This window comes from Myotis myotis, unplaced genomic scaffold, assembly GCF_014108235.1.
Source record: "Myotis myotis isolate mMyoMyo1 unplaced genomic scaffold, mMyoMyo1.p scaffold_m19_p_5, whole genome shotgun sequence".
NCBI classification, from domain to species: Eukaryota; Metazoa; Chordata; class Mammalia; order Chiroptera; family Vespertilionidae; genus Myotis; species Myotis myotis.
Window position 1 is genome coordinate 111,040,165 of NW_023416357.1, and position 12,967 is coordinate 111,053,131.

Below are 12,967 nucleotides of genomic sequence, written 5' to 3' on the forward strand. Positions count from 1 at the left end.
CAATTGTGATCTCCTCCAAAAATTAAGAAATAGAACAATTAAATAAGCTGAATTTTATCCTGAGCATTTATGAGATTTAATTATCTATACTAATAAAAGCCTAGGTGGTCCTCGTGCCACAGCATCTCAAGATGGCCACCACAAGATGACCGCCACAAGATGGCCGTGCGTACAGCAGAGGCGGGGCCCAGCGGCCACTCCACGAGGTGAGGCCTGGGGGTCCCGGCGTCTCCGCCGCCTCACACGGAGTTACTGGGTCCCAGTGGAGGAGGCAGATTGCAGCAGAGAAGGGCAGTTGTGGGCGATCGGGCCAGCAGGGGAGGGCAGTTGTGGGCAATCGGGCCGGCAGGGGAGGGCAGTTGTGGGCGATCAGGCCGGCAGGGGAGTGGTTAGGGGGTGTTCAGGCTGGCAGGCAGAAGCGGTTAGGAGAAATCAAGCAGGCAGGCAGGCAAGTGGTTGGGAGCCAGCAGTCCTGGATTATGAGAGGGATGTCCAACTGCTGGTTTAGGCACGATCCTGCAGTTAGACATCCCCCACGGGGTCCCAGATTGGAGAGGGTGCAGGCTGGGTTGAGGGACACCCCCCTACCTCGTGCACGAATTTCATGGACGGGGCCACTAGTCTAATAATCAGCAAACTATAGAGTGTCCCTCCAAACATGTTTATGCACCCTTTGAATACTTATAAAGACAGTGTTTATTAAAGTACATTTCATCACTTCTCGGCCTTTTGGTTAAGATCAAGTGTAGTATCTGTTCTTATCAGTTTAATATCTGATACATCCTCTCTCCAAGGACATTATATTAAATGTATTTTTGGAATAGGGAGATGGAATAGGAACTTACTCTGTCCACGCATCGACCAGGTATTGCAGTACCTCTGGGAATGGTGCACCAGAAAAAAAAAATTTCATTTTCAAAATTGAGCTATCAGCTATTAAAGTGTGTATACATTTTGGGGGGACACCCTGTATTTGATTAGGATCTTTATGAAACTAATTGAATCCAATTCATAATATTAAAATGACATAAATTAACGACAAATTAAAAATGACATAATATTAAAATGACATAAACTAAAAAATCAGGTTATTAAATCAATCAAAATGAAAACCACAGTGTGTTCATGGTGGAGCTGATTTTGAAGCCAGGTTCTGCCCAAGCCCCTCCCGTACATGTGTGCAGACACAAACACACTTGCCAGCCACGTGTGCACCTAGCCACATGTTCTACAGCACAGCAGTCAGGCAGTGCCTCTCCCCCCGCCCCTCTGCTTTATTCCCTTATCTTTTTAGAGTGTCATGTACTTACAGATCAACCTAAATGAAGGGCTTGCCCCCTGGGGCCTGCAGAGGGTCTGGCCTGGGGACTGCCCCAGAGCTGCCTACCTTCTCACTCCTCTCCTGCACAGCCTCCAGACCCCTTTCCAGTCAGAATCTGGTCTCTGCTTTTGGCAAGCCCTTAGGCCAACCTGCAACATGGTTTAGCGATCAAACTTCTAGACTCAGGAAAGAGGCTGCTTGCTGTGAATCTTGGCTTGCTCAGCCTTGGGGCTGCGTAGCCCTCTTCTGTATGGTGGCAAGAAAAGCACCCACCGGAGGATCACCGGAAGATTCCATGAGTGCCTACAGGTGCAGGGCTTGAAGAGAGCCTCAAAGTGCTGGAAACTACTGTGCTTGAGTTCCAGCCTCAATCCTGGAGGACTTGCTCCTTTCTCTGCTCTAGCTCCAACAGACCTGCACAGCCTACGCAGCCTACTTCAAATCCGGACACTGCAGGGACAGGCAGGAAGTTGCCTCTTTTGTAATCGCCATGGAAAACTGACAAGTGTTCTCAATAACTTAACTGTTATGTTGAAAACAGACCCTGACTTTTAAAGAACCATATTCATTCATTTATCCAACAAATATTTAGTGGGTCCCTCCTATGTACTATTAGGGCTCTGTCATATCACAAAACAAAATAAGGAGGGCGAGAAAAAAATGGCTAGAAGGGTAAATACAAATGAGCAATTATTCTTTAGCAACCTAATATAAATGCTTTCAAGAAATTATTTATTTATTTAGGAAAATTTTTATTTCTTTATTGTGTGGTTTAAACTATATGATACTAGTGCTTGGTGAATTAACTGTTAGAGGCTTCCCAGAGTCCCTAGTCATACTCTGGCCGTCTCATTGTTACGGAAGTATCTGAATGGCGTTATCCATTTGTCCTTTCCCAGCCCAGGAACAAAGGCCTCCAGTTTGCCTCTGCAGCGTTTTCCTGCAGTAGGTGCACAACTGGCTATCCTCCCTGCTCTGAGACCCCCAGTCTGCAATGTTCCTGCTCTGTCTGGAGCAGCATTCTTATTACCTGTGAGTCTGAGATTCCACTAGCCACAGAGCATGTATAAGGGAAGTTTTCTGGAAGGATTCTGTAGGCAGCATTGCCACATGTGAAGTGCAGTCTTTGTTTCTTAATAGTGAGTTTATCCTAATTAAACAAGATTTGTATTTGAATGTGACATCTCTGGTATGTTCTGTTACAATTTTTTTCTTTATTATTTTTACTTTTAAATCTTTATTGTACAGAGTATTAGAGATGTCCCTCTTCCCCCAGTCCCCTTTTGCTCCCCTCCACCTGGTTCCCACTCTGCCCCAGGCCTTCACCATCCTACTGTGTCCATAGGTAATCTCTTCCCCTCCTTGCTTCCTTCTGAGATTCATCAGTCTGTTCCATGTTTCCATACTTCTGATTCTATTTTATTCACCAGTTTATTTTGTTCATTAGATTCCTTGTTCGTTTTTTTTTATTTTTAGATTCAATTGTTGATAGATATGTATTTATTACCACTTTATTATTCATATTTTTTATCTTTTCTTCTTTTCCTTCTTCTTCCTCTTCTTAAAGAATACCCTTCAACATTTCATGTAATACTGATTTGGTGGTGTTCTCTAGCTTTTTCTTGTCTGTGAAGCTCTTTATCTGACCTTCAATTATAAATGATAGCTTTGCTGGGTAGAGTAATCTTGGTTGTAAGTCCTTTCTATTCATCACTTTGAATATTTCTTGCCACTCCCTTCTGGCCTGCAAAGTTTCTGTTGAGAAATCAGCTGACAGTCATATGGACTCTACCTTGAAGGTTACTGTTTTTCTCTTGCTGCTTTTAAGTTCTCTGTCTTTTGCCCTTGGCATTTTAATTATGATGTGTCTTGGTGTGGGCCTCTTTGGGTTCCTCTTGTTTGGGGTTCTCTGCGCTTCCTGGACCTGTAAGTCTGTTTCTTTCACCAGGTAGAGGAAGTTTTCTGTCATTATTTCTTCAAATAGGTTTTCAATATCTTGCTCTCTCTCTTCTACTTCTGGCACCCCCATGATGCAACTGTTGGTACACCAGAAATTGTTCCAGAGACTCCTTGCACTATCTTCATATTTTTAGATTCGTTTTTCTTTTTGTTCTTCTGATTGGGTGTTTTCTGCTTCCTCATATTCCAAATTGTTGATTTGGTTCTCGGAATCCACTACTCTACTCTTAAATCCTTGTAAATTATTCTTTACTTCAATTAGTGTATGCTTAATTTCTGCCTGTTTTTGTTCATGTCTTTGATATTCTTATTTATTAAGACCTTTGATGGTCTCATGAAGATTTTCGGGTAACCCTATAACCATCGTTTTGAACTCTGTATCTAGTAGTTTGCTTGCTTCCACTTCTTTGTGATGTTTTGTCTCCGCATTTTGGCTGCTTCCCTGTGTTTGTTTCTATGTATTAGAGCTGCTATGTCTCCTGGAATTGGTAGAGTGGCTTTGTGTAGTAGGTGTCCTGTAGGGCCAAGTGGCTCAGCCTCCCCATCCCCCTGAGCTGGGCACTCTAGGTGTGTCCCTATGTGGACTATGTGCACAGTCTTGTTGTAGTTGAGACTTGATTGCTGTTGGCATCACTGGGAGGAACTGGCCTCCAGACCAATTAGCTGTGAGGACCAGTTGTGTCTACAGTGGAAGAGCTACTGTGCAGGAGACAACCCTTTGGAGCAGGACTTGCTTCATTGGGGCTTTGGTGCTGAGTCTACCCCTTGAGTGTGTCACCTGTGGATGTGTAGAGTTGTAATCTGCTATGGTCTGAAGCTGTCCACAGGGTGCACTGGGTCTGTGGCCTCCTGGGAGGTGCAAGGTCAGCCACTGCCTGGGCCACCTGGCAGCAGCTACAGAGGGATCTGCAGATGGCTGCTACTTTTATTGGGCTTGGAGATGCCCAGGTGAGGCCCTTCTGAGAAACAAGGCAGGCTGCTGCCAGTGCTGGGTCTTGGGCCTTTTGTTGATAGGTTTGGGGCATGCTAATGGAAACTCAGATATGGCTGCTAGTCAGCCCTGGGAGAGGGGAGGTCCTAGCACAGGAACAACGACCCCTGCAACCACCCCCATCTGGGAGAAAGCTGCCCTGAGTTCCTGCCCTGATGCCAGTTCCTGTCCATATGTCCCTGGTTCCCCCAATGCCGTCACACAGCAATGGAGCTCAGAGGAAGCGCGAAGTTCATGCACTGGCCCTTTAAGAGAGACTACCTCAGTCTCCAGCAGCCTTAGTGTCACTCAGCCACAATCTCCATTGGTTTTCATAGCCTGTAGTTACAGGGACTTCTCTTCAACACTGGAACCCTGGGATGGGGGTGTGGTGTGGGGCTGGGACCCCTTGCTCCTCACAGGGGGCCTCCCAATTAAAAAAACATCACATTCCACCCCTCCTACGGGTTTCAGTGTGATTTCTTCTTTATTTCTCTAGTTGTGGGACTTCATTCAGCCAGATTCCAGGCGGTTCTGAATGATGGTTATTCTGTATTTTAGTTGTAATTTTGATGTGGTTATGGGAGGCGGCGAGTACAGGCATTTACCTACGCTGCCATCTTTGTTCTCTCTCACAAGAGATAATTTAAATGGCCCCAATAAGTAATGAATTATGCTGCTATATAATAGCCATTTGGAGTCCAGTTGTGGAGACAGAGAAGAATGCTGGGTTATTAATTCTGGCCAGTTATCAGTCAGTTTAAGCATGCATTTCCAATGATAGGGTGTGAGGAACAACTGAATCAAGAAAATGCAAGTCTGCGTGCAGATCTGGGTAACAGGAGTGCCACTTGGGTCTGACAAATGTTGCGATGTCAGTGCTCCTATATAATAATAGAGGAATATGCACATTGTCTGGGACGCCATAATGTCACAACTGCTCAGCAGGAGGCATGCACAGCAGAAGCGGTTGGGCGGGGACTGCCATCACCAGGAGGGCCTCCATGCAGCCCAGCCCGGGGTGGCCCCCGGCGGAGGTGCACGCAGGCCTGCCCAGCGCTAACGTGATGCTGCCTGCATGCGTCCCCGCCCAGTTTATTAATAAATTTATATATTATTTTCATATACATTTTACTAATTTCCTTTCATCTCTGACACTTCTATTAGAGAAAGGGGAAATAGCAATATTAAAATATTTCCTCTAATTAATCCCCTTTTAATATGCACAAATTTCGTGCACTGGGCCACTAGTATAATTATAAGCCTTCAAAAATAACCATAAGACTACATGCCAGGGTGGGGTGAGGATGGAATGGGGGATGGGAAGATATGGAAAGGAGGGAATCAGATTTAGTTAAGAAATCCTAAGTCAGGAAATAAAATAAGTTAATGGTAATTCACCCATCTTGCCTATGTGTAGTATTCAAAATACTGAGCTGCCCAGCCCAGCCTGGAGGGAACTGTGGCAGGACAGTTACATCCCATTATGATGCCGTGAGCATCACTAAATATAAAATATGTCCCCTCTTCCTCCCAGGCACAGGAGCACCTGTGTCATCCCTTTAATAAGAAACAGGCTTAGAGATTACTTAGGACACTCTGCAAGGGAAGAGTCGATTTTGAACTCCAGTGTGCCTGGCTGTCTTTAAAGTGTATTAATTCTTGCAAGTTTAATCCTTTGAATGAGCCACATTTTCTACATTCCTTGATCATTTAAACCTGAATGCCCCATGCAAGTACCCTGCAGCTCTGGTGGTCAGACTATTTTCATTAGTCCCAGAGGCAGCACATCTGTGGGAGGTCAAAGAGGAAATAAGAGTTGACACAGGGATCCCTCATTAATCTCCAATACAAATAGAAATTTCTCTGATTCTTTCAAAGCATTTTACCATTGTCTAGAGGCTAAAACTCTACCCCTTGTTACAAAATTATTGATGGGTAGACATTAGATATGCAACCCTCAATGTGAAATCTTTTTTGTTTAAAAAATATTTTTATTGATTTAAGAGAGGAAGGCAGAGGGAGAGAGAGATAGAAACATCAATGATGAGAGAGAATCATTGATTGGCTGCCTCCTGCACAACCCCAGTGGGGACTGAGCCCCCAACCCGCAACCCGGACATGTGCCTGACTGGGAATTGAAACATAACCTCCTGGTCCATGGGTTGAAGCTCAACCATGGAGCCATGCCAGCCAGACTCAATGTGAAATCTTCAACATTGCCCTTTTAGCTGATTTTTGTGGCCTTGGAAAGGTTATAAATGAGAAGAATCACAGCTGAATACACTTGCATAAAGGCTGCACAATTGAATATAGCTGCCCTATGGTCTAGAAGTGAATTCCGACCAGATCCACTCTACTTGTTTTGCCACATCTGTTCTTATTTTAGAGGACAAAATGTTAAAAACAACCTTAGTTCACTATTATCCTTCACTACCAGGCTGGTTTTCTTGAGGGCAGGGCCGTATTTTGCCCCTTCCGTGCCCCAGGCCTGACCCTGTGATCAGCACACAGTAGGGCTTATAAACATATGCTGAATAGAACTGAACTTGGATGACTTAATCTATTTTAAAATATTTTTAAACACATTCAAACAAAAGTTATTCGCTTGTGCTCATTTCATTGTTTAATTATTGCATTCCATCCTTTGTGCAGTCCAATAAAAGGAACAGCACACTGAACATACTTTGGCCAACAGCAAGATTAAAATAAAAGTTCCCTTAAATGTGATTTGTGAGGTCTCCCTTATTTAGCAGTAGGTCCTAAAGCCAAAGACAAGGCCACCTGACAATGGCAGGCCAGGCTGAGGGCTCTGCGCTTGGCCTCCGGCCTCACTCCCACACACCTGGCCACACCCAAACCCTGTTTAACACCACAGGGGAGAGGAAGGTCAGTTTTGAGTAGGGGACAAGACTTAACTTGTCAGGAAAAGCCAAATGAGCAAATGAAAAATACATAAGAATTAGAAGCAGTTTAGATTTTATAACCTAAGGCAACTCACAATCTGTCCTCCAGAAAATGGCTATGAATGAAAACCCGGGATTTTCTCTTGGACAACCTCCGCCTACCATTACTTGGGAGGGATGAAAGCCCAGGCCCCAGTAGCACCTGGCCTTGGTTGAAGATGTGCTTTGTGGCTCACTAGGTGGGCTATTGTAGGTAATATTCAACTTCTCTGAGTTCCAGGGGCCTCCTTCCTAAAAAGGGCATTGATGTGAAGGGGCTCTGGCTTAGAGAGTGCGGGAGGGGAAATGAGATCTGACCAGTGCGGACCTCAGAGGGCAAGTGCTCAGGGACACGGCTCTGTAGCATTCGTCCCAGCACAGTCATCACAGCGTAGTGAACCGGCAGGTGAAGGGAGCCTTAGGCCTGGAGCCTCCTCTGTTTACTCTCCTTGAGCAGAGCACCCCCTGCTGTTAGTCCAAGGTGGTCTTCCCTGGTTCCCTCAGGACCTGGTCTGTGTTGGCAAGTCAGGGGAATGAGGCAGGATGGAGGTTCCCTTTGAATTCACCCAGGTCTCAAAACTAAGCATTTCTTCTAGAATAATATCCAAGTATTGTCTCCTCAGTTACAGAAGTACCATCAGGGCAGGATCCCCTTCTTGTCAGTGAGCCTGCACTGAGGGGCAACCAAGTGGTGACACCATTACCAGGAGTGCTTTAAGCTTTCAAGACCCTGGGGCCATCAAACAGACTGGATTTGCACTGTGGTTACTGCCTTTTTTTTTTTTTAGTATCATTTTGCCAAGTGCTTGGTCAATATTAAATGTTGTTGCTATTTTATTCTTTCCATGTGGGTCACCCAAAACTCTAGTATTCTAACAGTGCAGGGAACACACATGGCCAGCGTGTCCTGTCACATGCAGAAAAGAGGGAGTCTCTAAGGGTATTTATGTGGGGCTGTGCCAGGACTGGAACTCAACTCACACAGGTGACTGGCTGCAGTGGGACGATGACCAGTACGTATGAGTACTTGCTGGGCAGGCCTCTCCTGAAGCAAGGTCCATGCATGGCATTTGGCATGAAGGGGAGGAGGGAGAGGCCAGGGGTAGGTTGATGAATCCAACACGGGAGAAAAGCTAAAGAGTAACAAACCGGAGAGTAGGCCCAAGAAACCTGGCAAGTAACCCTCCAGAACCAGTGGCCAGCAGAGGGCAGGGCATGTGTGTGCACAACTCCATGCCAGGGCTAGAGCTGAGTGACTACCTAAGCACAGGCTCTCACTCTCAAAGGGGTCACTGTATTGAGAACAACCACTTGAAGGTACTGAGGTAAGGAGTTATCATATGATAAAAATGAATATTTACAAATCCTATATAATAAAAGGCTAATATGCAAATTGACCAAACAGTGGAACAACCGGTCACTATGACGAACACTGACCACCAGGGGGCAGACGCTCAATGCAGGAGCTGCCCCCTGGTGGTCAGTGCGCTCCCATAGGGGAGCACCACTCAGCCAGAAGTTGGGGTCACAGCTGGCGAGCACAGCGATGATGGCAGGAGCCTCTCTTGCCTCAGCAGCAGCTCTAAGGACCCGTCAGGGGATGTTTGATGTCAGTATTACTCGAGCCGGGCAGACCTTAGCCAGCAGTCGGACATCCCCCAATGGGTCCCAGACTGTGAGCGGGTGCAGGCTGGGCTGAAGGACCCTCCCACCCCCCGCCCCCCAGTGCACGAATATTGTGCACCGGGCCTCTACTAAAGAAATAAAACCACTGACCTCAAAACATTTTTCTTTCTTTGCCTGGTGAAGCAGGCTCGCTATACCGGGAAGCAGAACTGGAAAGATGAACGTTTCCAAATATTCTTTGGGGGAACCTGAAACAAACAATAAGATGCCCAGCTGAAGATCCCAAAGGGCTGTCAACCTGATGGTCCTTGGGGGTGCAGTGAAGGAAACTTTATTCAGTGCAAAACAATTGTGATACAGCATAGCTGTGGGGCAGCCTTGGGCCAGGTCCCTTTCTGGCTAGGCAGCTCTGCTCTGCACTGTTCAGGTGAGACATCTTTGGTGTTTCCACTCAGCTGGGGACACTCAGCCTTCTGTGTAAAGGGAAAGTGGGCTCTTAGAGCCAGAGGGGCTTCTATAGACAGAAGTCCCAGACCCTGATCCCTGATTGGTCTGTCCTCATGCAAATGAGGGATCCAAATCCTTGTCATTTGATTGGTCCAAAAGGCACTGCCCTGATTGGTCAGAATAGAGCTGGTCTGGTTGGTGGGGGCTACACATCTCCAGTTGGATGGGGAAAGCCTCAGTGCTATGGGTTGAAATAGGATCCCAGGAACTCCTTTATAAGGATTAGCAGAAACAGTGCAGGTAGGCAGTTCAGGGTGGAGGTAGGCATTTCAGTGCAATCTTCTCCCTAAAGCATGGCTTGTGTGAGAGGCCCCTGTTTAGCAATGGTGGCTGGATTCTGCTTTTATCATTTGAGCCCAGTTAGTTATTGGGAACCCTTTTAGTAGGTGCCTTCTTTCTCAGGGTTTATGACCAAGTTAATCTTGGAGAAACATTTACTTCTGAACCAGAAAAAGAACTGTCCAGGAAATAACATGGCCTTCAGTATTACTTGAGGCTGCTGAGTAGGGCACCTCTGTAGTCCCATGAGGGTTCAGGCCAGGCACAGCCAGGCCAGTGAGGCTGGGGAAATGAGCACAGGATGTGGGGGGAACTAAAGTCAGAGAGGAACAGAGGGTACAGTGGAGAGAGCCCCATGGCCACGGTCATGATGGCGCTGATTGCCAAGGCCCAAAGCAGAGAGAACAGAACAAAGCAGCAGGAGAGGTCCTGGCCCCAGGAGGCCCAGAGGAACTGGGGCGCAGGCAGGAGGCCCACGTCTCTGGCTTCAACCCACAAAGCAGGGCAGCATGGTATTTTCTTCTACTTCTCACATTTTTGCCCTTCTGCATTTAACACAGAATCAGAGTATGCCACTTATCATCATTATATTTCAACCTTAAAGATAAATCAATGGAACAAGGCTACTTCTTTTAATAATTAAAACAAGAACACATTTGTTATTTACGTAGTCTCTCTGTCTGTCCATCCCAACCCCACCTTGTGGTTTTTCAATGTTACAAACTCCAAACTAGGAAAGAGGAAATCTTCCTTACTTACAGGTTTTGGGATCAATTGTTTCCAATTTTATTTGAGTGCAAGGTATGTGTGAGTCTGTGGCCCATTGAGGAAATGGGTAACGGTGCTCTGCACTGAAACCACGGAAAAGTGTTTCTTCCATCGGTGAAACCTGCAGGAGTGGGGAAAATCAATTCATATAAATACAGTGGGGCCTTGACTTACGAGTTTAATTTGTTTCAAGACCGAGCTTGTTAAGGAGCTTGGTAACTCAAATTACTCTATCAACTCAATGCAAAAAATCGGCCGAGAGACAGCTGGTATCTCAAAAAACTCGTTAGTTGGGACAATCGTAAGTCAAGGCCCCACTGTAGCTTAAATAATTGCATTTTCTTTTATAACCTAACACAGTAATACAATTCTGCAACAGACTTTACGTTCTAGGGGGGCATATTAAGCACAAGTCTTAGATTTCTTCCCTCCTGAGACACATAAATGGCAAACGAAGAATACTCCTCTAATAGAAGAATACTAGGACCATCAGTGGATGAGAGATGTGCCAACATTTCCAGAAGAAACAGGAATTAAAGTTGTCATCAGGTAAGAGAGGGAAAGCAGCCACCCAGAATCCACAGTCTGAAACTGCCCGGAGGATGGGAGTCCATCTTCCCACCAGAATTCCCAAGGGCTTCATGCTCAGGGTTCAAGTCTTCAGAGGGTGAGAATGAAAAGGGGATGGTAATGAACAAGAGGGTTAAGTGAAAATCTGGCTGGGCCTCCACTGGTCTGCTGCCAACATTTCCCCTCTGCTTGCTTCTGCCCCCTCAATATGTGTAAAGCTAGGCTCACAGCAGCATTTTCTATCCAGCTCTCCTTTCCAATGGCTCTTCTAAAAACAAATCTAAAAAACAGCCTTGGAAGGAGTAGAACTACTCAGGGTGCCATGCTGGTGGTCAAAAGATTAAAAAAAATTGACCATTCATTTGGAGGCTCCCTGCCTGCAGACCCTGAATAAAAGTCTTCCAGCGTCAGTCACTCCCCGTGAGCGCTCAGCCAGTGATTCTACTCACAGAACAGATGTATCTAGAAAACAAACCTATCTGCACAACAGTAGAAGAAAACCATACCAGCCAGATAGAAAAATCCACTCGGGCCCCTATTTTAAATTCTGAATAAACAGTCAAAGCTTCCCATACAGATAAAGAACATCAACAGCATAAACGACAAAGATCAAGATCTACAAAGAACAACTGACCTGGGAAGAAGCACAAATAATTCAGGGAAGGGACTGTGGTTAGTGTCTGCAGAGAAATGTGAGAAACAGTGCATCCATAAAGCAAGAACAGGACGCCTTGAAAAAAGAACAATCCCAGGCCAAGACAGTTCTTAGACAAGGTTCTGTGACAGCAGCAGGTGTAGTAATGGACTGGAAATCTAGTCTTAGGTTTGGGTCCATTCCTGTGACTCTGCTGAAGTCCCTTCATCTTGCAGCGTCTTGTTTTATTTTAAACTCCATTAAGTTCCTATTTGCTCCAAGCAGACTGTGCGAGGGCCTCTTCCAGGCTGCTGTTCTCGCCCTCCTTCCTTAATGCAGGTGTCTTCTTGCCTGCTGGGGCACGCCTGGGGAAAACTGCGCTCTCTGCAACTGTCCCCAACATGGACATGTGGCGACTCCACTGTGAAGGCCTTTCTTACCCAGGATCTCATTTGAGCCACACAGAGGCACTGTGAATTAGTCTAGGATTACCTGATCCATTTAACAGATGTGGAAACTGAGGCCTAAGAAGTTATGAAGTGCCCTTCAAGTCACACTGTTAGAAGCAGAGCTAGGACTGGCCCATGTTCCTGGTTCTAGCTCTAGTGTCTTTCCTAACTCATGACACTGTGTGACAGTCCCCAGCTATCAGTACTGTTCTCACTTGAGAGCTTTTCATTGAAGGCTCAGGTGGGGCAATACTCACGGTAATCATGGCTTCTTGTTTGATTTTGTATCCCTCTGGGAAGGGAGGCAGCTCAGCTTCATACTCTAAAAAGAGTGGGTGCAAACCATCAATTCCATACTCAATTGCAGTTTATGATGTAATTTTCTTTCCTCTAAGTAAAAATTCTTGTTTTATCTTGGTTGGGGTTTTTAGAAATGAAAAATAACTGGCCATTACAAGTTAATAATTAATGTGAAGTACCTTATTTAAAATGAATGAGATAATTATTCACTTGTGTGAAGAGCCCAGGCTTTATGTAAAGAGTTTAAGACTTTTCCTGAGAGTACGACTTTAGATTTTGACCCCAATTATGTAACTACAAGAGAATGAGGAGGGTCCTAGGAAGAAAACAGCATCCAGGGAGGAGAGGGGAGAGAAAAGGAGGAAAACGTGAGGGCAGGGCAGAAGCAGCAGCAGAGGGAAGACTCCCGTGCATAACTGGAGAAACCAGCCCATAAGCCCTCACTACTCAGAGCACGGCCAGACCCAGCAGCACCTGCATCCCTGGGAGCTAGAAATCTGCATCTCAAGCCCGCCCCAGCCCTGCTGGACTTAACCTGCATTTAATAAGACCAGGGGGCTTGCACTGTACCCACACTGACGTTGGAGAAGTCCTGCTGTAAGCGCCAGCAGTTTCTCATCCTTGCAGCACGTTAGAATC

At 45.9% G+C, this 12,967-nt stretch overlaps 1 protein-coding gene and 1 non-coding gene across 3 annotated transcripts in view; one reads left to right on the plus strand and one right to left on the minus strand.

The window, feature by feature from the left end:
• The window catches only part of IQCK (IQ motif containing K), a 127,181-nt gene that overhangs the window by 109,391 nt on the left and 4,823 nt on the right, over positions 1-12,967 (minus strand). For both annotated transcript variants that reach the window (XM_036310271.1, XM_036310270.1), the window contains exons 2-4: positions 12,286-12,350; positions 10,367-10,496; positions 8,972-9,069 (exon numbers count right to left, since the gene is read on the minus strand). In XM_036310271.1, coding sequence (XP_036166164.1) covers positions 8,972-9,069; positions 10,367-10,496; positions 12,286-12,350 — 293 coding nt within the window. The remainder of the gene's footprint in view (positions 1-8,971; positions 9,070-10,366; positions 10,497-12,285; positions 12,351-12,967) is intronic.
• LOC118657247 lies at positions 714-899 on the plus strand. The gene has a single exon (XR_004967957.1). It is a non-coding gene; the product is annotated as a U2 spliceosomal RNA (small nuclear RNA).